Raw genomic sequence first — 27,952 nt, forward strand, 5'->3', positions numbered from 1 at the left:
AGTAGGGAGGGATGGGGTATTGGGAGGTGAAAAAAGGATGAATACCCTATGAGCCCACTTATCTTTAAAGTCTAGGAAAGGTAAATTGAATTTACTATCATAAAGCATTTCTCAGTTGCCATAGGATTAGTATGGGAGGGGACCAAGATGAGAGGCCAAGGGAACTGTTAAGAATGATGGAAGTACCGTGGGAGTGGTAGTCGTGGAGGTGTATAAATTTATCAAGCTTACTTAAGTATATAATTAACTACTATTTTACTTCAACTATACTTCAATAAGAGGATTTTATACAATAGGTCCCAGGGGCACTCGGTGGTTCACTTGGTTAAGTGTCCAACTCTCGATCCCAGCTAAGGTCTTGATCTCATGGTTGTTGAGTTCAAGCCCCACACTGGGTTCCATACTGGGCATGGAGACTACTTAAAAAAAAAAAAGTCCAAAACCAAAAATAAACAAAAGCCAGTATCACAAATTTACTGAAATCACTTTTTGAAGTATTAAACTGTTATCCTGAAAAAACCTGAAGAAATGTTCTAGAAATTTGAAACATCAGGATTTTAAAATTTCAACTCTTAAAACAGGATATTTAAAAACAACAAAACCCAAGCCACATGCTACATAATATATATTCATTTATCTTTTTCAAGTTGAGAGCCTTGAGTTTTCTAAATGATGTAGTTGATGTTTCTCCCTGACCCCCCCCTCCCCCCCCCCCCCCCCCCCAGAAATCAGGGATAGCTGACTCCAAACTCTTGCTAGAGAAAAACAAGCAAATTAGGCTCTTCATTCCAAAAGAACATGCCATCATGGTTTCCATAATTTTTCTATTTCCAGAAACTGTAAAGTTTACTTTTTAAAGCCCTGATTGGAGATGCCCATTTATTTATATCAACATCCATTTGAATGCACTTCTGGGGTTCTTATTATTATGTGGGAAAAGCAACATTAAAAAGACCAGTTTTTTTTTTTTTTTCATGTAAAAGAGGTACAGTCCCAGAGATGTTAGGTTTTCCCAAGTTTATTTTAGAAAAGAACCCAAAGCAAAGCTCTTTAAAAACCCCTCAAATCCCAGAAGCATAGGAGTATCTTAAAATACAAAATACACAAAGCTTTTAGAATAGTATGTGGCTGGCTGAGTTGGTAGAATGCATGACTCTTGGTCTTGGGGTTGTGAGCTCAAGTGCCATGTTGGTGGTAGGGGTTACTTAAGAATAATTTGGAAATCCTGGGGCGCCTGGGTGGCTCAGTGGGTTAAGCCTCTACCTTTGGCTCAGGTCATGATCCCAGGGTGCTGGGATCGAGCCCCGCATCGGGCTCTCTGCTCAGTGGGAAGCCTGCCTCCTCCTTTCTCTCTGCCTGCCTCTCTGCCTACTTGTGATCTGTCCAATAAATAAATAAAATCTAAAAAAAAAATAATTTGGAAATCTTAAAAAGAGTTAAGTGATCAACAGACCTTAGATGCAGAAGCATTAACAGTGTTTGCTCAATATACAATACCTTTAATGGAGGAACACGTCAAGAGAAAGGAGGCATTTTGCTTTCAACATTTGTAAGCTCTGTGAATAGAATCCAGTATGAGCTTTCTTTCCCTCCCAGAATAAGTGAGTTTTGAATGAAGCACTTACGTGTAATAACCTTGAACTACTTTTGTTGTTCTTCAGCGACTTATTCCCAGTTGCTTGCGGTACTTCTAAACTACATCTCAAATTTGCATTTCCACACCAGACTCATCATCTTTCCCCTTAGTCACCATCTCACACTTTTTTTCATCTGTTTACTGGATTTTTTTTTTTTTCTTTTAAAGGTTTATTTCAGAGAGAGCGAAATGTGTGGGGAGGGAGAGAGGGAGAATCTCAACCAGACTCAGCGCTGAGTGAGGAGCCCAATGCAGGGCTTGATCTCATGATCCTTAACTAAAACCAGGAGTCTGACACTTAACCACTTAAATGACTGTACCACCCAGGCATTCCAAGGGATTTCTTTTTCCCTTAAACAGAAAGGCTATGTACTCCCCAAGTCATATTGTAGTCTTCATGTTTTCAACCATTCATATGTGCCTGGAATGAACATTCGATTTGAAAATGATAAACTTTCCAAATTAATTCCTCACATACTAAGATCATCTTTTTTCCTTTTTTTTTTTTCTTTTTTAAACAAATCCAACAGTCATTGTCTATTAAAAATAAGTAAATGAGGGGCGCCTGGGTGGCTCAGCGGGTTAAGCCACTGCCTTCGGCTCGGGTCATGATCTCAGGGTCCTGGGATCGAGCCCCGTGTTGGGCTCTCTGCTCAGCAGGGAGCCTGCTTCCTCCTCTCTCTCTGCCTGCCTCTCTGCCTACTTGTGATCTCTCTCTGTCAAATAAATAAATAAAATCTTTAAAAAAAAAATAAGTAAATGAGGGATGCCTGGGTGTCTCAGTGGGTTAAAGCCTGTGCCTTTGGCTCAGGTCATGATCTCAGGGTCCTGGGATCGAGCCCCGTGTTGGGCTCTCTGCTCAGCAGGGAGCCTGCTTCCTCCTCTCTCTCTGCCTGCCTCTCTGCCTACTTGTGATCTCTCTCTGTCAAATAAATAAATAAAATCTTTAAAAAAAAAATAAGTAAATGAGGGATGCCTGGGTGTCTCAGTGGGTTAAAGCCTGTGCCTTTGGCTCAGGTCATGATCCCAGGGTCCTGGGATCAAGCCCTGTATTGGGCTCTCTGCTCAGCAGGGAACCTGCTCATCCACACCCCCCCACCCACCTGCGCTTCTGCCTACTTGTGATCTGTCAAATAAATAAATAAAAATCTTAAAAAAATAAAAAAATAAGTAAATGAAGTTTTGGTTTAGAGGAAGCATGTATGAAGTTACACTTCCAAGAGAACACAAAGTTCTGGCATCTCCTGTAGAGCATGTCCAGAGTTTGGAAGAACCCCTCTGTTGACATTCATTCCTTATATATGGTAACATGGCCTCATTTTGAGAAAAAGTTATGTTTTCTACATTTTAATAAACGTTAAGTTCTGTATTTCATGAAGGTTTGTATGTAAGAAGAACTTAATATGCTTTCTGGGAATCAGAAGGTGGGGAAAAACTATAATTCTGTCTTACACAGGCAGACTAGATAAGGACACTCTACAATTAATTCACTCAGCAAGTATTTATTTACTGAATGCCTTCTCTGTGCCAACTACTGGCAACAGATTTAAGGCTGTGCCATGTTCTTGTTCTCAGAGTTTACATTCTACTGTAGGTAATCTCAGTTAAAAATTTAATCAGAGTGAAAATGTGGGAATACAATATATAAAATGAAATAATAAAAAGATACACATATATTAAACAACTTAGAGAATTTATTTGAAAAGTAGGAAATAAAAAGAATGATTTTAACATTTATTTAGAATATGAACAAATCTAGAAAAAGTTGAACTACAGGAAAGGCAGAGAGTACTGAAGTTGGCTTAATGGCCATCCAATACAAACAAGCAAAACCCAAGTTTCTTTCATGCAAATAAGCATTAAAGAGAAGAGCACAGGAATGTTTATAGAACAGGCCACAACGAGTATTTTAAAAATTTACATAAGAAAATGTACATAAATGAAAAAATAAACTAGACAATTTACAAGAAATGTTTTATAGGTTACAATAGGCTATAAGTTAGTTTATTATGAATAAAATTTGTAACACATCATACATTTTTACATCACAGATTCAGTGTTCAAAGAATTCCAACATGACAAAGCTTAGACTTGACAAGAACAATGCAACAGAATAAGGCAACTTAAACTGAAATGGCCTGTATAAATAAAATTAAAACATACAAACATCTAGATATGATTTGGTCAATAACTGGGCAGGATTAAGACAAATGCCATTCAACTTCAGTTAAAAAGTCGAAGTCTCAATGTAGTTTCAAAAAAAAAAGGGAAAGCATACAATGTATAAAAAAAATAATAAAACCGTCTTAACAGGACTTACATCCTAATTCCATTAATTGTATTTGGGACAAAGAAACTAAGATACTGATGTTAGGTGTATAAAGTTACCTTTTCTTTCTAAACAAAAGTTTGCAAACTAAAAGGGGCATCTCAGAAAAAAATTGTAAATTTAAAAATGGCTGATCTGCAATCACTACTAACTGTGCCAGGTATGATGTCCATGATTCAGATATACAACGTAAAGCTAAAATAATCTTAAACTATTTGCATTATTTATGTATACTTTACAAATTATGTAAAAGCTCAAATGTTTTCTTTGAAAGCTACTGAAACTGTAAGCCATGTAATGAATGAAAGATGTTATTAGCAAAAAAAAAAAGTCAGCAATATCTTAGAATGGAAATTCAGTTGCATATTTTATAAATTCAAAACCTTGAATTTTAACTTCATTTACTCCTTTGAAAAATATATTCCTCATTAGTTCTTTTAAACACAAAATTAGTGGCAGCTGCAGCAAAATGACTGAAAATTTAAAAGAAAAATAATCTCTTTACCCAAAGAGCTAGAATATAAAGACTTCTAGATTTTTTTTCTTAAGGAAAAAAAAAATTTATTTCCCCTCAAACACATCATTCAGCACAACTATTTAGTACTTGAAGTCCCAGTATCAACTCACTGGTACATTTATTTTAATAAGCTAGGAATGTCAGAACCACATACAGTCTTTTTATCCTCAATTCTAAGGATAAAAGTATTTCAGGTCTTTGTATTTGATGTAAATGACTAGAATACATGATATTTCAATTCACTTGAAGGTAATTAGAATTGTTTTATAAATTTCTTTACAAAATGTGTTTGACAAAAGCAGTAAATAATTCCTGAAGGGGTTTATTCCGTATCTGTTCCTACTTAAAATGACCAGAAAGAAGAACAGCTTAAAGAAAAGGGCCACTAAAAATCCAAATATAACTACTATTCAAACATACATGAACCTACCAGGATGTTTCCTTTTGTACAATGGAAAAGCTGTAATAATGTCCACATAATTTTAAAGTTAACACAATAAAAATTCCAGATACTTCCACAGATTCAAGTGGACACACCCACATACACACTCTTTAATAATATATATAAAACCCCTCATATTACTTTAACTACTTGGCCACCATAGGCAAGAACATAGCATTACGAGAGAATAACTAATACCATTCTACTGGCTTGGTGAGAATCCAGAATCTAGTGCCTCTATCAACATATACAAATCAAATTAACGCCAAAACAGGACATAACATATCTGAACATTTTAATCTTTCCAAATGCAGCCATGAATGGAGAAACTTTTTTCAGGATCCTGATGATAACGGAGTCATTTCCCATTGTAATAAATCACTTCCCTCATTTTACAATGAAAGAAAATAACATTCAAAGAATTTAGACCAGTGGCTGGCACTATTTCTAATATAATACCAAGTTATGATCCCACATCCACTGAATACACAAGCAATAGAGACTTCTCTGAGAAGTCTTTTTGGAAGTGGAAACTGCTCAGAATTTTAGATATGGTCAAAAAGCTGGGGTGATTTACTTTTTATACCACCATCATTTTTATTGGACTATTAAAAATACCTTAAAAGGAAGAAAAAAAAATTACGTCTTTTGGTCTTTGATTATTAGGCTCAGTAAAAATTATAAGACCACTACTAACTTAAATATTGAAAACAGGCAGTAATACAGATAAAGCACATTATTTTCTGAGGTTATCTGATAACATAAAGTTGGGTGAATTCCTTCGGTATTAGAATAAAACCCACATTTAATAAACTTATTAGGAAAATAGGACATCAATGACATTTTCTGGTAAATCATCTTAATTAAATAAGGTCAAAGAGTATTACAAAAAGGGAATATATTTCTAGTATTTTGCTTATACATACTACAAAACAGTGAGTTAAATGCTAAATAAAGCACACTCATTTATTTCTGATTATCCTTTAAACAGTTTTTACATGGCTTTAAATAAGAAAGGATTTCTAAACTATGTTTTCTCAAATGCAATAGACTAAAAAGCATAAAGTGCTCAACAGAAAAAAAAGATACACTACAAAATACAACATTTTTTGCATATAGAAAGCAGAGTGGTTATAAAGGATATCTGGAACTATTGCCTTCCTAAGCTTTCCGCAAAGAATGCAACCTTAGAAAGGCAAGATGTGACAGACTGCTCTTACAAGGCAAAAGTTACATCGGATATAGAGGAAAACCATTCCCTTTAGCTGCATCATTTTTCTTACAGAAATGGGACTTTCAGGAACTAGTACCTAAAATACAGTAATCACATTTGCATGCAAAGGAAAAAACTCAAGAATCTTTACAGAGTCTAATAATTTGGCAGACTCTGAACCTCTTGAAAGACTGTCAATGGCCATGTATATTACTGGCAATGGCACTGACTTAACCCAAATGAAGAGGCCACCTATTCAGAGTAGCTGAAAAAGGAATACCCATGTTGACAGGCAAGCCAGTCTAATATTATGCCTTTGGGGAAACTGGGTATAGAATTGAACACCATTAACTCTAAATGTCTCTAGTTAAAAGGCAGACATTTTTTTTTGGGAGGGGGGTGTTGGTGGTGCAAAGTTCTAGACCTTGTGTTCTTCATCAAGCCCAAGACAACCTGAGAGTGCTCTTTGTATCTGAAAGTATTTTACCACTTCTAAAGAATGGAAATTAAATCCAAAAGTTATAAAGAAGATTCTGTGTACAGAATTCAAGAATTAAAAGGGTCTCTTTTTAGTCCTTTAAAATTGTCTTCTCAAAGTTCAATTAGATAAGGTTGGGGGAATTTAAGTCACTGGAATCATCGTATTTGCTTCAGTGAAGAAAACCGACATTTTAGAGATTGCTGATGCCAGTCAGGATGGGTCCTGGGCAACTTTATCAGTATCACTGGAAAAATGATACACAGTATGATAAAATGGCGGGATCCAAAGTAAGACATTTTTGGATTGGTCAGAAATACAGCTAGTCTGTGTAAAATAGACTAGCCCAAATGAGCTACTTCTTTATCTCCTTTTGTATTAAAAAAAAAAAAGTTCCCATATTTTCTCATAAAAAATAACACTTCCCATATCACCTCTCAAAAATTCTTTAAAAAGCCCTTATTCATAGTTTTATTTTTAATATTCATAAAGTTTTAATGGATATGCAATAGTGTTCATTTTTAAGAGCTAGTTCTGGACCACACTGTCTAGTACAGGAGCCACTATCCAAACATGGCTCTTGAGAACTTGGAATGTGGTTAGCCTAAACTGAGGTGTGTCCTGTTTAAATATACACTGGTTTTAAAGACAAAGTTGAAAAAAAAATACAGTATCTCCTAAATAACTTTTTATAGCGATTGTATGTTGAAATGGTGACATACCAGATATACTGGGTTAAATAGAAATATATAATCAAAATGATTTTCACCTCCTCCTTTTTACTTTTTAAATATGCCTACTAGAAAATGTAAAATTACATATGGCTTACACTTCATGTTCTTAAACTGTAGTCTATTTCTGTTATAGAACTTTGAGGCATTACGCTGATTGGGCTAAGAACTAAATCTGTTTACCTCTGTATGCTTATAAAGAATTTTGTGAGACTGTAATAAAAAACTAAAATCTTGGCAGTCTTTATCACAACTCTGTATTCACAATTATTATTCCAGTAATTCTTGACTATACATGAGAACAGCCAAGAACAAAAGTGGTGAAATGGTTGTTCACTGTATATGCATTTTAACAGGTAACTTCAGTTTCAAAGGACATAAAGTATGAATTACGTCTCAAATTAACCAAAGCACTGTCAAATTAACTTACATGGACTCCGACCATTCTGTTTCTTTCTTAAAGATAGCCCCATGCTATGGCTGCTAATACAGTTTGCCATGAACATGAAATTGTCATTTAAAAACAAAAGCGTTTTGTTCAAATGTCCAAATCACAAAATTTTAAAATAAACTGAACACATGGCTTTTTGTAGTGACAGAGATATCTAGCCATAACAATGGAAACATAAAAGTAACAAACATTTAGTCATTGTAGGTTTTCAAAGTGACTTACTGACCTGACATGAATTCCAAGTTCCAAATATTTTAAATTCTAAAAAATTACTTTACATGCTTTTCCCTCTGAATATTCACTCCTATTATTCATACCTTCATGCTTTTAGATAAATAAAACAGAATTTTAAACATCTAATCATGAAACTTGAAAACTATAAGGAGAAATGTCTTTATCAAGCACCTCTATGCAAACTGTTCTTTATGGAGCAAAATTATGTTCCATAAAAACATATTAATACTTCTTTCTTCCTGTAAACAATTTTTAAGCTCTTCAAGGCATATCCACACTTACTAGTAATTTAAGGAGGTGAATTTTTCCCAAGTCTACTTCTTAAACCAATTAAGTAACAGGTTTGAACAATTTTGCTGAACTAGACCTCCAAAAAAGTTACTGCCAAAGTAAATATCTGAAAAAAATTAGTAACCTTATGAAAAATGACTTCAAAATGGAGCACAAATTCCAAGGCAAAAAGATTTACAAATTCTGGAACTATATTGCCTTTATTACCAGAATGTATAAAACACTGATCCTTTCCTAATTCTGCAATACTGCCCTCAGACCCCTACAGTTTCGAAACAGCTCATCTTTCAGATTTCCAAGAGATCTCTTTAGAATAAGTGTGATTTTTGCTGCTATTCATAATAATGAATTTGAATTTGAAGTTTCAGACCTAATTAAAGAGAAATGACTAAGTTCAGGCTCAAGATAATGTGGTACGGAAAGAGCACAGGTCTCTATCAATGCACACAAACCATATTCTATTAGTATAGTCCTGGGACCTCATTAAATGGATTTTCAAATAAGTAATTAAGTCTCTAATTATAATTAATTAGTAATTAAAATTAATTGTAATTAAAAATTACAAAACATTTTAAAAATATAATGATTAACATAAAATACAGAAAGTGCAATTATCACCAATTATGTGATTTTCTAGGACTCATCTTAAAATTCAGGCTAATATTTAACAATAGTATTTCAATTAAATTATGGCATTTGAAAGAGCTTATACTTTGGGAAAAGATCACATTAACATGCTTTTTTGGTGGGAGAAATTTTAAGAAAACTGCAATAATAAGTAATTCATACTGCCTTACCATTTCTACAATCACATCAAAACAATCATCTTTGATAGCCATTTCAGTAAGTTTGATACAGGGTATGTTACTGCCCATTTACTAGTAACCAAGACACGTAAGAACACAGTTATAACAAATATTCAGATCCAATTATCTTCAGGAGCTAAACATTTCAGAGACTTTAAAATTTGTGTTTGAGCATACAGTACTGAAATAGTTGGCTACATAAAATAAATAGGAAAATCTTCTGAGAGGAAGCTCAATAATCAGAGGCTGTATTGCATTTTAAGGATTTAACACTGGATATATACAGAAGGGAAAGCATTTCAATGAGAAATACTTCATATGTTACCAAGCTCCTTCTTTTAATATGGCAACTTCTGGCAGCTTACCATCTTGACATTTAAAAATTAACAGGAATAGCGCTACTCTGTTATCCTTTGGTTCCCAGTGACAAATAATGCAGTAATGATGCCTCTGGTTTTCAGTTCCTCATGGATGACATTTATCAGTAGAGAATAACCTGATGCCTTTTAGCTGAAATTTGGCAGTCCAAGAAGTGCACCAACTGCTCCAAAGTATCCCTGCATAATTTTAAAACAATTATTAATACAGTTCAGCTTTTAAATTAGCACATGATATAAACAACTATTAGGAACAGATATTTATATATGATCTATTTAAGAATTCTTATTCAGAAACCTATTTGTGTTGTAAGCTAGTATTTGAAAAACATGAAATACATAATTTTAAAGTATGGCTTACAGACACTGAAAAGCTTCTACAGAGAGCCATTACTACAATTCTGAGCCCCTCTCCTCTTTCTTCAATACAATTCTTTTTGTTCCATCTGCCACTCTCCTGGCATCCAGCACGGCATGTGGAGCCTGCACAGCAGTACACCATAGAGAGAGCAGTGACAATGAAACATAAACACAAGAGAATACTCTGACTCTGTGTTATCAGAATTATTAATATGTCCATCTGACCAGAAACAAAACAATTCAAGGTAAATTGACTTAATCCAAACCACTATATGAACTGACAATTTCAGACCAGAATAACCGGATGTAATGATCGAACACGAAAAAAGTCCTAAAGAATGAGCTCCAAAATTTTAACAGTGGTCCCTCTGGAGGTAGGGGGTGAGGTTGTGGTGGGGGGATTAAGGAGAATTTTCACTGCTAAACTATTTATTTTTGTGGTGTACACATTTGTTATCTCAGGGGAGAAAAAAAGAGAAAAGAATACAATTTAACTAAGTACACAAGCAGCCCCAATAACTAAAGAGTTCACAAGATCTAATATCACTCTCTCTTGGTCAGAGGAAGTAGGAAACTCCATGTTAATGGGATGCCTACCAGGTTACAGTAAACCCTATCCCCCCAACTCAAACTGAAATGAGAGACTCAATATACTATTTAGGTAAATCATAGTTTTATATTTATGAGTACACACTAAGAAGCAACATATGAAACCTGTATGCTGCATGCTGTTAAAATTCACAAAGCATTATTTTCCTATCATACCTCATGCTCTAGAAACAATGCTTTCAGTTGACCTTTTGACCAATAATCCAGTGCATATGCCAAAAGTTTCATTGAGAGAGTATTGACACGTAAAAAGTTCCCAACAAAGACAACTCGGTTTATTTTCTACAAGAAAAGAACAAAGAAAATGAGTTGAAATAAAAATTATCAAGTAGAATTTATAATATAGAAAATCTCTACTTTAAGATTCCACTCACTAATTTGGTTCCGTAGATAACTTGAAGGAAATCTTATACGGAGGAACTGGTGTTTCAATCTTTCTACTCACAATAAAATACTGAACTTTTGAGCATATATTTTTGCATACTGTGTTTGGTTATTGTAAACTATGGCCCTTAATTATTGTCGAGTGGCTGGTGAAAATCTAGATCTATAGGGCAAAGAAAAAAGGTTCCAGATTATTGTCAGCCCCCCAAAGTGAAATATTCCCTAAACTTGGGTTAAAACATCTGCTAATGGCTCCCTTAGCTAACTTACTACACTGTTATTGAGAAACTTAGAATCCTGGATTTAAATAGAATAATTCCAAAGAATTAATTTGGGTCTTTTCACAGATGTTCTCTGCTGGAGCCTCTCTTTCCCCAAATATCTGCATGCTGATTATCTCACCTCCTTTCAGTATTTATCCAAGGGTTACGTTTTCAATAAAGCCTTCCTTCAACAATCCAATTACTCAGCAGTTTGTTTCTGCTGGTCTATTCTCCCATCTTATTTAATGATTTTCTTTTTAAAAAAATAGCATTTATCACCAAATACACACTAAAAATTTATTATATCACTAGAATGGATAAAGTTGCATAAAGTCACAGACCTTTGTTTTTTTTTCACCAATGTATCCCAAGTGCCTAGAACAATGCCTGGCATATGGTACTCTATAAAATACTTCATGAATAAATGAAGGAACAAATGAAGGGTTTCCTCAAAACGCAAAATTCCCAATTCATTTTAAGTATCTGATATTTACAAAAATTAAATAGGTAAATACATCTATTACATGAAGGCAGAATTCTTTTTCTTTTCTTTTCTTTTTTTTTTTTTTTAAATTTTATTTATTTATTTGACAGAGAGAAATCACAAGTAGATGGAGAGGCAGGCAGAGAGAGAGAGGGAAGCAGGCTCTCTGCTGAGCAGAGAGCCCAATGCAGGACTCGATCCCAGGACTCTGAGATCATGACCTGAGCTGAAGGCAGCGGCTTAACCCACTGAGCCACCCAGGCACCCCTGAAGGCAGAATTATATATATAATCTCCTTCAAATAAAAATAACCCAACAATGAAAGTAAATATAGGAGTACATGCTTTTCGTTAAGTATACATCATTCAAAGTTCAGGTGAAGAACAAGTCTCAATGCCTTCATAGCCCTGTACAATGCTGCTTGATCCATATGCAACAAGGCAGCACTGTAAAGAAGCCAAAGGCAATAAGAAAACTTCTAAGCACCTCACCAATCAAATTTAACATTAACAGCAAAAAACACCCTTTTCAATAATTAGTTACTTCAGAACCATCCTGTTTGGAAAGATTTTTCTTTTCTATCTTCAAGAAATTTAGGTTGTATATTTCTGAAAAAGTTTCTAGATAAATTTGAAAATGTAAGTATTTCTTTTTTCTATTTCCAATTTGAATTATCTGCTACTTTCTTTAAAAGTAACGTAACAATTAGGTGCACATGGCATATACAGCTAATGAGCTTTGGGATTTAAAAGAGATCTCAATTCTATAGGCCTCCTTAAGGAACACAAAGAAGCCCTGCTGCATGTACAGGAAGCTCCAATCCACATTTTTCGAAAAGTTACTTTTTTTTACCTCATTAACAGCACACATTCGTGCCACAGAACCAATGTTATTCGTGATAGTAACTAAAGTAGCTCTTGCTAGATCTTCTTTACTGACAGATTCTCGCTTCTCCTTATAAATCATATTCCCAAAACTGCAGAGAAATGAAAAACAAAATTCTGTTGATTATAAGCAACATTTCATATATTTTTGGAATTTATCCTACAGATAAATTTACACAAGTACAAAATAAGGTATATAACAAGGTTACTGACTGACCCACTTAACTACACATAGCACAATACTGGAAAGCACCCTCAAACTCGGATAAATTCACACAATAAAATACCAAGAGGCTGTCAGTAAGGAGGAAGGGTAGGAGGGTGAGAGGTAAAGGAAGAGAAGGGGGAGGGAGGGAAGGAGGGAGAGAGAGAGACAGACAGAAAAGGAGGGAGGTAGAGAGGGAAGCTGGCAGAGAGACTAGGATATATTGTCTACTGACTTCTTAATGTACGTATTTTTTTCTTTTTTTTTTTGAAGATTTTACTTATTTATTGAGAGCGAGCAAAAGCGAGAGAGATCAGACGTAGAGGGAGAAGCAGACTTGCTGGGGAGCTGCAGAATGCAGAACTCAATCCCAAGACCCTGAGATCAAGATCTGAGCTGAAGGTAGAAGCTGAACCAGCTGAGCCACCCAGGTGCCCCCTTAATGTGGATCTTATTTTTAAACTACATGAATGTTCAAAACTTGGAACCTAATGTGGGTAAGAGTAAGCCCCCAACAACTTCCTAATATGTTGCCTTCTAAAAACTAAATAAACAACTTTAATTATAATATAAATACTAAACTTACCTAGATGCTACAGCCCAACCTGGCAGACCGAATCTTTCATAATCTCCTCCGTAAATGTCACGGACCAGCTTGTCAGCTTGGGTGCTGTCACCTTTGGATGCCATTTCAAGAGCCTCTTCAAAACTTTCACAGCCAGTCAACAAACAGCATAAACCCAGAAAGGTACCCCCTCCAAGGCTTTAAAAAAAAAAAAAAGAAAAGAACACTAAGTAAGTTACATTTACACATTGTATTCTTCCTCCAGAGTAAAAAGGTTGAATATCCATATAATTAATATCCATATAATTAATAAACACTGCTAATGTCAAGCGCTGAAATATCAACATAATGAAGATAAGAAAAATGCCAAACCAAACTTGTCAGATGGAAGAATAAAAAAGCAAGGGCTGGGTGGGGGGCGGGGGAATCAGTTGGTGATAGCAACAAAAAGGCAGAGATTAACTTCTAATATCATTACCCAATTCCTTAAACTTAGTAACTGCTAAAAACTGCTAAAAACATGTAAAAACTGCTTTTACAGGTGGGGGGAAAAAGCAGTAAGTGTTAAAAATTAGTACCATATGAATTAAAAGGAGAAAACTTTTAACTCCAAAGAATAAATGGTTTCCAGGAAAGGATTTAGTGAAAGGCCTACTTACTTGGTCTGACATAGCTGAAATCAATTCAATGTGACACATTAGCATTTGAAATAACCCAGAAATGAGCATGGTGAGAAAACTTATGTTAGGTTGGTCAATATGTTGATGACAAAAATTTACTTGTTTCTATTATTCTTTTGGATATGCTGATTAAAATGAAATCATGCCCCTCTAATCCCTAAAATAAAAACCTTTGCTCCCCAGTCTCTCCTAAATTTCTAACAGATTCCATATATCCCTGATCACTGCTAGAATTTAGTTAATGGACTGAATTTCTTTTAGAATTAATTGAAATAGGCAATATTTCCCTGTAATTCTTTGGCTCAGAGTTACAGTAAAGGTAGATTTTTAGCCACCAGAGAGATAAAATACTAATTAAATTTAAGTGCCTTTTGGTGCCTGACCAGCTGAGTTGGTAGAGCACATGACTCTTGATATCAGGGTCTTGAGTCTTGGACCCAACATGGGTTAGAATTTACTTAAAACAAAAAAATTTAAGTATCACTTTAATAAAGTACTACTTTAAAACAGAAATGAGTTTTTTTCATAAACCCCCAAATCTTTCTTCCTCAAACAATTAGAGGAGTTTCACCCCCGTCTTTCTAAAAGATTTTATTTTACTTGACAGAGAGAAACACAGCAAGAGAGGGAAACAAGCAAGATGAGTGGGAGATGGAGAAGCAGGCTTCCCGCTGGGCAGGGAGCCCAATGCAGGGCTCAATCCCAGGATCCTGGGATCATGACCTGAGCCAAAGTTAGAGGCTTAACGACTGAGCCAACCCAGTAGCCCCCGTTTCTATCCTTAAAAGCTGATCAAGTACATGTATCAGAATCATAAAAACAATTATAAAACTTCATTTCACAATAATATTTCAGGCATTATAGAAAATCTTAAGGGATATTTAAAAGATCCATGTTATCCCATAATGAGCTTATGTTAAATTGATCTTGTAAGAATTATTTCACTTGGTTGAGCATCTGATTGTTGATTTCAGCTCAGGTAATGATCTCAGGGTAATGAGACTGAGCCCTGCATGGGGCTCCCTGCTCAGATGGAAGTCAGCTTGAGATTCTCTCTCTCCCTCTACTCCCACCCCCCACTCTCTCAAATAAATAAAATAAATCTTAAAGAAAAAAAGAATTATTACAATGTTGCCCACTTAAATGTGAATCTAATCTAACCAGCATGTAAGCTGACCAGTGGCAAACTTCAGGCTTAAACAGATCTATATGACAGGAAAAAACAAGGAGAGGAATGAATGCTTTGGAAAAGAGAAAGTCATTGGAATCATTCCAGATAAAAATTCCCTCTTACAATTATGGAAATTTTGATGCCAACTGATGTCAAGCAAATATAAATATTTAATTATTTTAGTTTGAGTCTTTACATACATACTTTATAAAGCATATTATTTGTAACACTCTAACTTATACTTACATATCTACATTTTCTGCTACTGCACAAATGTACCTTAGAGGCTAGCATTAAGATGATTTCACAACTTCTGTGTATAAAACAACATGAATGCTGCAATAAGAACAGAAAGGTCACTACCTTGTCCCGGTTACTCGTTTATAGTTGTCTTTGGAATGGACTGCTAAAATACTGACTCCTGAACCAATGTTCACTATCAGCAGTGGATAGGGATCATCCAGGTTAAAAGGCATCTTTTGGCATCGCTCAGGTTCTGAGGCATTAGCAAAATAATAGCACTCTGCTTGTCCATTGAAACTGACAGAATCTATATACAGCAAGCCCTTTACAAGGCAGTCAAGTTCATCCAGTTTGTGCAGGTGGAGGTTTCCAATCTATAAAAAACACCATAGAAGTTTTATAAAGTGAACAAGGGACAGTATTCAAAATATCTGACTCAAATGCACTGTATAATTTTCATGTACTTTATAAAACTTCAAAATCATCTATGACCCATACATTTTCACTTGTTTTGTTTCATGTCAGAATCTCTTAGTCCAGAGATTCTCAGCGATGGTGGTATTACCTCTGGATACATTCTGGGAATTTTTAGGGATATTTCAGTTTTCACTAAGATGGAGAGGAGAACAGGACCAAACTAACATACAGTGGGAAGGACTTGGGATGCCAGATACCTGCAATGGGTAGGGCAGCTGTGCAAAAACAACAAATTATCCCATTCTTGCCTAATCTTTGAGCATTCTGACAGACATTTTTTAAGGCAGCAGCAAGGAAATTTGTTTGTAATTATCCGAGCCTATGGAAGCACAAAGTATTCTTCATCTGGCTTTAATATATATATGCTAAATTTGCTAGGAATGCAACCACCATTTAAACTGAGAAAGTAACAGACGTTTTTACTGCTTGGAATTTTCCCAAATATTATGTCACAAACAGCAACACCATTTATGGTACAAGATTCTCCTAAAACATACCGTATGAATCTACCAGCATTTGTGGGTTTAGAATTCATGGTGAATTTATGTTTAAGGGCCAGCATCTAACTATCTCATTATGCCCTCTCATGTGATCATACCAGAGAATCTACCCATTTTCTAAATACCTTCATTTCCTGTCTCTATATTATAGTTTGGGTAACTAGTTTGAAATTATTAAAGTCATTTCAGGTTAGTAAAGAATGTATTATAAACTATTTGTAAAAAAGATCTCAGCTTAGAGATCACTTCCTCTGGGAAACTTTTGTTCTCCACAACTTGTTAGGTAATACTACTCTGGTGTTCCCATGACCCTGCTTTTCATAGCAATACTATTAATTATAACACACTGTACCTTTACTTGTAACCCACTGTTCTGTGCGGTCTAGGTATTGCACTCTTTCAAAGCTAAGACTGTGTCTTATTCCCAGCTGAGTTCTGTGTCTAGCCTAATACCAGACACATGCTAAGTGCTCAAGTATTAGCTTAATAAATGATTGAGTTATTAACAGTTATTACAGAACTTCATCACTAGATAATACTGATACTACTGGGGCACTTGGGTGGCTTAGTCAGTTAAGTGTTGGCCTTCAGCTCAGGATGGGACTGAGCCCTGTGTATGGGCTCCTGCTCAGCATGGAGTCTGCCTCTCCCTCTGCTCCTTCCCCTGTTCATGCTCTAATACATTAAAACACACGCACACACACACACCCCCCTTAAAAAGAAGAAAAAAAAAAAAGAAAATATTGATACTTCAATGGGCAGGTAAAAGCTGGCTTCTAAGATGCCACTTCTGGTAAGAATTCTGGCAAACACTAAATATCACATGTTCAAGCAAACTAGTCTCAAATTTACGAAATTTATGTTAAAATTACTTAACAAGTTGAATACAAATTTAGACTTTTAAACTATCCCATAATTTAAGGGTCTCACTTATGTGAGCCATATAAATCACTTATGTTCTATTAACAAAACTTAAGAAATTAAATGGTTTACATGCATATTTTCAAAGAAAACAAATTTTAGTAGCCCCAAATGCCAACATTCTAATCTTTATTCTAATGGAAAGGACTAGAAGCTTGACAAACCCCAGTAGATCAGTGTTTACATAGTCCTCTTGCCATATCCAAATGACCCCCTTTGAGATAGGAACATGGTAAGGCTGGTGGATAAAACCAGAAAAAAGGGGTAATGGGGACTCTCAATGTCTACTTAATCAAAAGACACTGGCTTCAGCAGATTTATTTATTTTTTTGGTGGGGCGGTGGGCAGGGAAAGAGATGGCCCTGGGAGAAAGTACTATATGGATAATACATAAAAGCAATGCAAACACAGGGCAATGCAATAATAGTAAAAATAATTCAAACATCACTTATATTTGGCTTTGTATACCACCAAATTCACTGACATTGACCCTTTTACTGTAGCTTTATAGTAGTCCCTAAACTTAGCAGGTTTTACCAAATATTATGGACAATAAGCCCAAATCTGGACAATTTCTATTCAGCCTATAAAGGTAGTAATTAAGGACTGCAAGTGAAAAGCTGGTCATGAATACATACTTCCTCCATATCCAGCATGGGGAACTAATCTAGGAAGCATGCTAGATATAAACAGCCTTGTATTTTAAAAATTAAAGAGGGGGTGCCTGGGTGGCTAAGTGGGTTCAGAGTCCAACTCTTGGTTTTGGCTCAGGCCATGATCTCAAGGTTGTGAGAGCGAGCCCCACGATGGGCTCCCTGCTCAGTGCAGAGTCTGCTAGTCCCTCTCCCTTGGCTTCTCATCCCCACCCCTCCCGCCACACACTCTCTCTCAAATAAAGAAATCTTTAAAAAAAAAAATGAGAGAGAGAGAATGGGTATCAATTTTGGGTTTTGAGTAAGATACCTACTGTGCGAAAATCTTCTTCAAACTTATAAGCACCACCTCCTGTAGCACATAGCACCGTGTGTAATGTTGAGAAGTTTTTATCTCTTCCCATTTGAATAAAAGTAGGCAGGTCGTGGGTTGGAAATCTGATAAAGTGCAAGTTCCCTCTTCGCCCAAAAAGTGTTAAATCCTTCAGTTCAAGATGTACATCCCGAATACCAGTGGATCCATATGCTACATTAGAAGTCAAATATTTCCGGATACTTTTTAAGCTCTCAACTTCTTCTTGCTCTTCCTCTGCTGTGATATCAATAGGTTCAAAGTATGAGAGCTTTACTAGAGTCCCCCCAATGTCCATGCCAAACCATGGGAAAGCTGTGGATAAAAAAACATACATATATATCAACTCTAGAAATGCAAATTAGGAGCTAGTTAATTATCCACAAACATCATATATCCTGAATTATGCAGTCAGGGGTTAGATGCTTTTTCTATATGGAACTCAAACTTTTCCCCTTCAAAGTATTATTTTATATGTTTTCTAAAAACCTGTAACAAAGGCCCAGGACCTTTTCCCTGGTCAGGTAGGTATTCCTTTTCATTTATTAAATACTTACCATATGCCCCAAGGGAGCAAGAAAAATTTGGACCAATTTTGTTTTAATAAATAGGTCATCACCTATGGCTTGGTAATGTTTCTAATAAGATTTTAATGTAATAAAATTGGCCTATAATTACTTCAAGCAACCCAAGGGAAAAAGTACCTCCTTAAAAAGAAATCTTAGTCTTTGCTCATTAAACATTATATTTCTTTGGTACACCTAGGTAATAAAATTAGCTGTTAATGTTGAAGATATGTCTACTTAGGCACATTTGGGCAGGCAGTTATATCATTTAGGTTTGGAACCTGGTGCTTTTTCACTAACTGTACTTACGGAACTTTGGAAAAGCCATTAAATTAAATTTTCTTAAACTAGTTTTTTAAGGTCTGTTTCTATTCTCTGGGATCTTAAACAAAATGATAGAGACTCAAGAATAATTTAATACTTAAGATATACACATTACAGGTGCGTGGGTGGCTCAGTGGGTTAAAGCCTCTAGAATCAAGCCCCGTTCGTTATCAGGCTCTCTGCTCAGCGGGGGGGGGGAACGGGACCTGCTTCCTCCTCTGTCTCTCTGCCTCCCTCTCTAGTTGTGATCTCTGTCAAATAAATAATAAAAAAAAAAAGATAGACACACTACAGAATACTTCAGAACAAAATGTATTTAACAGTTATGTCTAAGTTGTCAAGGAAAACTAGCTCCCTCCAAAATCTGTTTCTTAAATATTAATATTTTATTTGAAATATGTGACTATTAGAAACCAGGCTCATACAATTCAACAAGAAAAGATTCTATATATTTCCCTATTTCAGAATTTATGTAATGAGGAAGGAGTAGTTCTCATTATCTTCTCTTGGAGAAATAGTTCACTCGTCTTTTTTTTTTTAAAAGATCACTTGTATTTGTATTTGAAACCCAATTTCCAGATTGGGTTTCCAGATCTACACTGAAGAGTATTAAAAAATTAACTTCTTAAAAAAAAAAAAAAAAAAAGAAACTTCTTAAAAAAAAAAAAATGACTTAAGACTATAATCTGAGGGGCAATAAGATCCGAAACAGGCATAACATTTTTGTGTCACCTATAGATTTTTATAAGCAAGTAAAATATTAAAGAAACAGACTAAATTTTCTTAATTTTTAAATCCCTAGTAGCAAGCAGCAATACTAACAGTTATAGAGGTGAAATTTACAGCAACTGTTTGCTTGAACAACCCGTTGAAAGAAAAAACAATATGGAGTACCTCTACTGATCCAATAAATCAGAGATACCTCCAGAGTTTTCCCAATCATAATTAGGACACTTTTCAGTGGACATTAGATAAAACATAGGAATGCTACTGGTATAACTGAAATTATTTTTAAGATTTTATTTATTTGAAAAAGAAAAGGGGGGGGGAGAGTGGAGAAGGGAAGAGGGAGAGGGAAAAGCAGACACCTTGCTGAGCACAGAGCCTGACATGGGGCTCCATACCAGGACCCTGATACCATGTCCTGAGCCAAAGGCAGACACTGAGCCACCCAGGAGCCCGATTTCTCTTATTTGTTGATGTTTGATTCTAGATTTCATGGGGACAGGTATGCAAATCACTGTTCCACATAAAGTGCATTTTGGGATAGAAGAATTTCTACAAGGTAAGATTTATTAAGCCAAAAACCTTTATTTTCCAAAATTAAAAATACTTTAAAAACTATTCTAAGTTTATAGTTTTCCTTTCTATGTTTTTGTCAGGTGTCAAAATATACAAATAAAAATATTACTTCAGAGCAAACTATAATGCTGCAAATATTACCAGGTTCAAAGTTCATGATATTTTTATTTTCAGTCATAAGTCCCTGTCTGCTCCCAGGTTTATAAATATGTGAAAACTGCTGTTCTTGAAAGAAAAAAACCCAATTAACGTTTATGTGAAGAACTTTTTTTTTTTTTTAAGATTTTATTTATTTGACAGACAGAGATCACAAGTAGGCAGAGAGGCAGGCAGAGAGAGGAGGAGGAAGCAGGCTCCCCGCTGAGCAGAGAGCGCGATACAGGGCTCTATCCCAGGACCCTGAGATCATGACCTGAGCCAAAGGCAGAGGCTTAACCCACTGAGCCACCCAGGCGAATAACTTTTAATTCTTACACGAAAACATAAATTAAGTTTCAAAAGAACCTTACTTAACATTTATGTTAAGACCTTTTAATTCTTTTTTTTTTTTTTTTTTTAAGATTTTATTTATTTATTTGACAGAGAGGCAGAGAGGCAGGCAGAGAGGGATGGGGAAGCAGGCTCCCCCCTGAGCAGAGAGCCTGATAAGGGGCTCCATCCCAGGACCCTGGGATCATGACCTGAGCTGAAGGCAGAGGCTTAACCCACTGAGCCACCAAGGCACCCCAAGAACTTTTAATTCTTACATGAAAACATAAATTAATTTTCAAAAGGACCTTACAGACTAGGAAGATTATCTGAAGTTTACAGATTAAATACTGGAGAGTAATAAATTTTCTACTTTTCTAAAGCTATGCAGGAGCACCAAGGTTTTTGAGTCCAAAGGTCAAGGGCCAATTCTAATACCTAACTGTGGAGTAGGCAAGAGAAAGGCTCACTGAATGAAATCCTGTTTGTGAGATCTAGGGTACTCAAAAGTATTAACTAGTTCTTTCTCAGAGAAAACTACTGCTTAGATATAATTATAGTTAAATTGATAAGGAAAAAAAAACAAAACCTTCCACTACTTCTTTTAAAAGGCTTTTGTTGAGGGATGCCTGGGTGGCTCAGTTGGTTAAGCATCTGCCTTTGGCTCTCAGGTCATGATCCTAGCCAGACTCCTGGGATCACATCCTGCACCAGGCTTCTTGCTCAGCAGGGAGCCTGCTTCTCCTTTGCCTACTTTGCCTGCGCTCCCTGTGCTTGGGCATGTGCTCTCTCTAACAAATACATAGTATCTTAAAATAATAATAAAAAAAGGGGGGGGGGAGCCTTTTGTTGATATATTTGCATGAAACAACCAAGCTTGTCCTATCTGAAAAAGAAAACTCCACACAGAAAGTTTTTAAATTTGTAAACAAAGCTATGTTTTATTACTACAGTATATCAAATCCCTCGTTTCTTTTAAGTTACATTAATTACTGAAGAATACTCTAAGATATGTTATGACATGTAACACTCAAGGAATAACAACCACCAGCCTGGGTGGTTCAGTCAGTTAACTGACTCTTGGTTTCAGCTCAGATCATGATCTCAAGGTCGTGACTGAGCCCAGCATTGGGCTCTGCGCTTAGTGGGGAGTCTGAGTGATGATTCTCTCTCTCTCTCTAAAATAAAATAAAAAATAAATAAATAAATAAAAATGACCACCAACAACCACCATGAACTCATAAAACAGTATTCCCATTCAACTTGAAATCTTTGTGTGACCCACTTTTGTAGACTGGACTACAGGAACAGAAGGTTCTATGAAAAAAACTGCAAATTAAATTGGAAAAGCTGTATGATTTCTTTAACAGTTATTGACTACAGAGGTCAGTTTTTAAAATTAAGAATGCAAAAAGCCCAAACTCATCTCACATCTAGCATATGACACACATTTGTTCTTTTAGTGCCGTCTGTTCTTAAGGGAAGGGTAACTAAAGATGCTATATTGTAGTCGAATTTCTCAGTAATCATGTGCAAACTAGAACATGACATGTGCTTTCTATTTCTTAGTAAATTTCAATTATGACAATTTTCTTCTTAAAATCAGGAAGGTAGGGATTGAAAGAAGTCAGCCTTGCCAGTGACTCCAAAGAAAAAAGTTGGTTAACAGCCACCTTTGGCACAGTGAGACATTTAACTCAGCAGAGTTCTGGAATTCATTTCTTTAAGCCAGAGGGGGAGAAAAAAAAAATCACATTAAAAAAGTATGGGGACCCTCTCCCATGGAAGCCATGGAGGAGGAAAAGCCATGGCTCGAGCAAACTGAGGCACAGCCATGGGCGCCTCACCAAGCACACCAAGTTTGTGTGGTCTCAGATGATCCCACGTATGCCATGTCACCCCAGATGAGCAGAATGCACAAGGTCTCCAAGGATAAGTGCGCCCCCAAGTTCATCAAGAAAAGGGTGGTGACATATATCTGTGCCAAGAGGAAAGAGAGGAAATGAGCAATGTCCTGGCAGCCAGGGGTAAGAAGCAGCCAAGAAGGACTGGCCCCTCTCCCCACTCTGTATATACTAAAGCCTCTTTGGAACTTGAAAAAAAGGAAAAATTAAATTTTTAATTTTATTTTTAGGCACTCTGTATACCCACCATGGGGCTCGAACTCACACCGTGAGTTCAAGAGTCCCATGCTCTACTGACTGAACCAGTAAGGTGTGTCTCACAGAAAACACAAATTCTTAATTATGATCTACTTCTATCATTTAGTAAGTAGTCTGATTACTGATCTTTACATTTTCTAGTACATTAAAAAAAAAAATATTTTGTCACCAAAACAGGAAGGGGAAGGGACATGGAGCTCAAACTTTATTTACAATTCTAAATATGAGGGAACTATAAAAAAGGTTATTAAGTACAACCACAGGTCCACTAATAGATCATGAGGTTAAGAAAAATACCAAGTTTCCTAAAAAATCAGGCAAGCATCTATACCTATAGTTTTGTTGCTTCTAGCCGAGACAGGTTAAAGGTCGGTCACCAGCACATAATAAGCAGGCTACTTACTGCATATAACGTCAACATTTTTTATTCTTTGATAATAAAACTCTCTACTGCCAAGGTGAAAATAATGAACCAAAACACACATTTAAAAAGTAAAATACACACTTCATAAATACAAATGAGTACTTTTGATGATGGGAAATATGCACTGCCTTCTCCAGACTTTTCTAGAATCTATTTGGCTTCAAAAAAAAGTAACAACTCCTATTCTGTTTCCCAGCTGAACCTAACAGAGCTGTCAGCTCCCCATCGGTAACAAAACATCCAGAACTACCATAAGCATAATGTGCTACCAAGAATTTTATCTTTCTTACCAGGTAGACTGTGTGTGAAGAAACCTGCCAAGTCCAATCCCCTTGATATCTAGCAGAAGATACCTTGCCACAGGGCAAACTGTTGATTTCTAACAAAATATCTTATAAGAGTTTGGTGTCCTGCTAGATGTGAAGGGGTGGGGGAGAAACATTAAAGAACTGTTTAACTGCTACTGGCTCCATGAAGATTTCAGCCCAAAGGGATCCTATGCCAGATTTAATTCTTTAGCAGAAAGAGGGGCCAAATGATGAAAATGTTTAAAACATTAGTAGATTATTTTAAGATACAAAATTCTAAAATGGGCATGCGCACAGGTAAATTCCATTGCCATTAATTTTGCTCTTCCTGATAATCATTCCAACTAAAAATGCTGGTGTTTTGAAATAGACTAAGAAAATAACCATCTTCACACCTTCAGTATCATAATTCCTTAGAAGAGTGTTAGGTAAATATTTCTTTTTCCTTTGGTAAATTAGGTACATCCAAGGGAATACTAGAAACTATCACATTCAACTGTACTTCATTATCAACTGGAAGGGACAATTTTTTTTTTTTGAAGTATGCTCCACACCCAGCATGGAGCCCAACATGGGGCTTGAACTCACAACCCTGAGATCAAGAGTCAGATGTTTAAACAAATGAGCCACCTACGTGCTCATGGAAGTAAAGATTCTTAAGTAATGATTCAATGTACAAACAGGCCAATCAGATTATACAGAAGCAAAGGCACATATGCCATATAATTCTCTCTGCTCTTGACAAAAGCTTTAGGTAACAGCCTGGGTTAGCAAAGCAGAGACTCAAAAACCTTCATCTTATCAAATTAAAAAATGTGTCTTTTAGTATCATCGTGTTAATTAGGCTCCATGCCACAAAGGTAAGCAAAACAAAGGTTGAACATACCTTAAGACATCTCATCAGCTGAGGTACAAAGGAACCCATAATTGTTTGGCTTTTTAGTATCTAATATTTAAGCACTGTGAAATATTTAAGTAAAGGTAAAGCAAACAAACACTGCCATTTTTCAGGTTTCCATACTTTCACAAGGAAAAATTTTTTACTAGGTTAATGTTTGACTTCATCCTTCCTTTGGAGTTGAATTAACACGTACTTCCAATGCTAACCTTTTACTTTTATTATACAGTCCAGCAGATGAAACTATTTCCTTTTCTTATTTTCTGATTAAATACGTGCATTTGATTTATAACCTCCTAATATCTTAGTGATGTATCTAAAAACAATGTTCTAACACTCAGGGGAAGGTAAGAAAGTGTGAAGCCAAAGCTACTTGCTTTGCATGTAATGCAAATGCATGTAAAGATAAAGCCTTACACATATTGAAGTGCTCACTAAATTTATAATCACGAAACAACCCCACAAACCTACCCAACTACTCAAAAACAACACAAATATATTTTTAGGTAATCTGAGTGTTAATATTCCTAAAAATATTAGAAATAACACTCTCCAGTTACGTATGTTTATTATTTACAATGGAAATAACTTCCCTCACAAAAACAAGATGTTCTTTACTTTTCATATAAAGAACTAATGAAGCAGTAGTATCATCTTTTACACATAACAGGAAATGTTACTTTAGACTTCTAAATCCTATTAACTGACTAGTGTTTCAACATGACTCTTTCATCATTAATAGCCTCATAATGTAATAGCAAGTAACTTAAAAAAAAAGAAAGGTGTTCTTGGGGCACCTGAGCAGCTCAGTTGATCAAGCATCTACTTTCAGCCCAGGTCATGATCTCAAGGTCCTGGGATGGAACCCTGCATCAGGCTCCCAGCTCTGCAGCAGGGAAATCTGCTTCTCCCTCTTCCCCCACTTGTGCACTGTCTCAAATACACAAATCCTTAAAAAAAAAAAAAAATTTTTTTTAAAAAGGCACTCTTTTCTCAACGTAAAGTTTATTTAATAAAACTTTATATCTTTGCGGAAACACCTTTTACAGAGGTGGCATCCATATCTGATTACAAGTGTGACCAAATCTAACAAATCATATTACTGTCATGGAAAAAAAAGAAAATACCGTCAATAAGAGTCTGCATATGAGCTTGTCATAGTTAAACTTACTTTACTAAATGTAAGTTCTTTTTTTTTTTTTTTAAAAGATTTTATTTATTTGACAGAGAACACAAGTAGGCAGAGAGGCAGGCAGAGAGAGAGAGAGAGAGAAAGAGAGAGAGAGAGAAGCAGGCTCTGCACTGAGCAGAGAGGCCGATGCGGGGCTCGATCTCAGGACCCTGGGATCATGACCTGGGCTGAAGGCAGAGGCTTTAACTCACTGAGCCACCCAGGCGCCTCCTAAATGGAAGTTCTAAGACAAGCAGGGAAAATGTATGTGTTAAGGGAAGATGTCCAAGTGTTTTACATGCCTGCATCTGTTCAAGATTAGTAATTCAGCAAATATAAAACAATTATAAGTGGTTTTACAGTACTGTTATTTATTTAAACCTTCACATCACTATTTTATAGGCTCCTTGAACAAGAACTCTAGTTACCACAGGATATTTTAAAAATTAAAAAAAATTTTTTTTCAGCAGGCAGATAAACCCCCCCCAAATCAGAAAGGTTTTCTTCTCTAAGTATTTGGACTGACCAATCCCTTTGGGTGCAGAAAAAACACTGGAGTATGAGGGAACCTCATTAGCACAGAGTTGGTTGGTACAGCCTTGGAAAAAAGTTACTCTGAGGCTAAATAAATTCAACTCCCTCAACTGTAAAATTAAGACCGAATTATCTCACATTTAAATAACAATTAGTCGTTTTCAAAGTGCTTTGGTATGTTGCCTTCCTGGTGAGTTGGTTTCAAGAACGCTCAAGAGCCAGAAGGGAAGGTGTCAATGCTCCCTTTTTATAGATTTCTTAGAACTCTAAGATCACATGAAGACATTAAAAATTGTTAAATACCAATACAATCGTAAGATAAGCATGGTTCCCCACATTCCTGGTTCCTCTGGGAGAATACACTTACTAAGTATGAAAATCACGATGAGTGGTTAAATAAGCTATTCACAGGAGTAAAAGGTTTTTAAAAGGCTCCTAATAAAAAGGAAAGGAAAGCTGATCTCTTTTAAAACACGCGAAGAATGTTTTATTAAAAAGCACGTACAAAAACAGTCGTAGAAAAACCTCTAATAAGAACATCTAACAAAGTATTAATAGTGGTGAGCTCTGAGTGGCGGGAATACCCGTGATTTTTATCTTTTTTGTTTGTCTCTTCTTTTAAGCAAACACGACCTAGTTGTTATTCTAAACAAAAAACAGGCCAAGGCAATTACCCACTGGTAGGTTACAGACGCGTTTGAAAAAGATTCTAATTTTAACAGCAGTGACAACTCCCAGGAACACACCGGTATTTCAAGGACACAAGCGGGAAGCACAACAATTAGTGAAAGAAAAAAGAAAAAGGTGGCAAATGCCCCCACGCAAATGACACCCGTTTTCAACCCGACTTCAGAGGAAGCTGGGGGAGTGGACTGGTAGCTCTAGCCTTGCCTGGCAAAGGCAAACCGAATCAAAAATTCCCCCCAAGCGCGTCCCAGATCTCGAGGAGGAAGTGGGAGGAAAGGGCCAGGGGGCGGCAGGCGTTCGTCACGCGCGCACAGGAGGATGGAGACGAAGGCTCCATCCCGAGGCTGAAATGGTCCTTGCGCCCCCATCCCGTGCAGGGCGCCGGCGACCAGCGACAGGCCGGGAACGAGGTCGCTCCGTTAAGGCGCTTCCACACGGGGCCCAAAGTGCTCTCCCAACCCGGCGGCCCCAAGCCCTCATCTTACAGGGTTTCTTGGCATCCTTGATCTTCATGGCGTCTGCGGAAGGAACCAGGGGCAGGTTCGGGCCCGGAGCACGCAGGTAGCGCCGGCGACTCTGGAGCTGCCTGGGCCGCGCGGGAAGGCCCAGCCGGTTCCTCCCCTCAGGCCGGGCGGGGCGGGCCTAGGGCGGGGCGGCGGCGCCTGAGGCAAGGCCCGGCCCAGGGGCGGCCTCCCCACCCCCGGAGAGGGTGTGCCGGGACCGAGCGAGCTGGGGAAGGCCGCCGGCTTCGCCGCTCCGGGGCCCCCCCGCAGCCGCTCCAAACAAAAGGCCCCGGTCCCCCGAGCCGCCGCCGCCGCCGCCGCCGCCGCCGCCGCACTAAGAAATAGCCCG

At 36.7% G+C, this 27,952-nt stretch overlaps 1 protein-coding gene across 3 annotated transcripts; it reads right to left on the reverse strand.

Moving 5' to 3' along the window:
• Nucleotides 1–3,310: 3,310 nt before the first annotated feature.
• PANK3 (pantothenate kinase 3) lies at nt 3,311–27,902 on the reverse strand. Of its 3 annotated transcripts, XM_059174256.1 has the most exons (7): nt 27,586–27,902; nt 18,219–18,571; nt 15,474–15,727; nt 13,281–13,457; nt 12,458–12,581; nt 10,631–10,756; nt 3,311–9,685 (listed from the first exon to the last, which is right to left on the reverse strand). In XM_059174256.1, exons 1-7 carry the CDS (start codon nt 27,611–27,613, stop codon nt 9,635–9,637), a joined length of 1,113 nt encoding a protein of 370 aa, XP_059030239.1. In that variant the 5' UTR covers nt 27,614–27,902; the 3' UTR covers nt 3,311–9,634. The 3 variants fall into 3 exon arrangements, with proteins under 3 accessions (XP_059030239.1, XP_059030240.1, XP_059030241.1); XM_059174257.1 differs by lacking the exons at nt 15,474–15,727; nt 18,219–18,571 and having other exon boundaries at nt 27,586–27,894; XM_059174258.1 differs by lacking the exons at nt 15,474–15,727; nt 27,586–27,902 and having other exon boundaries at nt 18,219–18,376.
• Between the last annotated feature and the right edge of the window lie 50 nt (nt 27,903–27,952).

This window comes from Mustela lutreola, chromosome 5 (assembly GCF_030435805.1).
Source record: "Mustela lutreola isolate mMusLut2 chromosome 5, mMusLut2.pri, whole genome shotgun sequence".
NCBI classification, from domain to species: Eukaryota; Metazoa; Chordata; class Mammalia; order Carnivora; family Mustelidae; genus Mustela; species Mustela lutreola.

What these genes read in the sequence shown, in the direction of transcription:
- PANK3 (XM_059174256.1), bottom strand. Translation starts at nt 27,613, where the DNA reads ATGAAGATCAAGGATGCCAAGAAACCCT. An exon ending in TTGAAGAAGATTTTCGCACA is followed by an intron (nt 15,728 to 18,218) that starts GTAGGTATCTTA and finishes TGTTTTTTATAG; the next exon opens with ATTGGAAACCTCCACCTGCA. An exon ending in CATTGTTTCTAGAGCATGAG is followed by an intron (nt 9,686 to 10,630) that starts GTATGATAGGAA and finishes AAAATTATGCAG; the next exon opens with GGATACTTTGGAGCAGTTGG.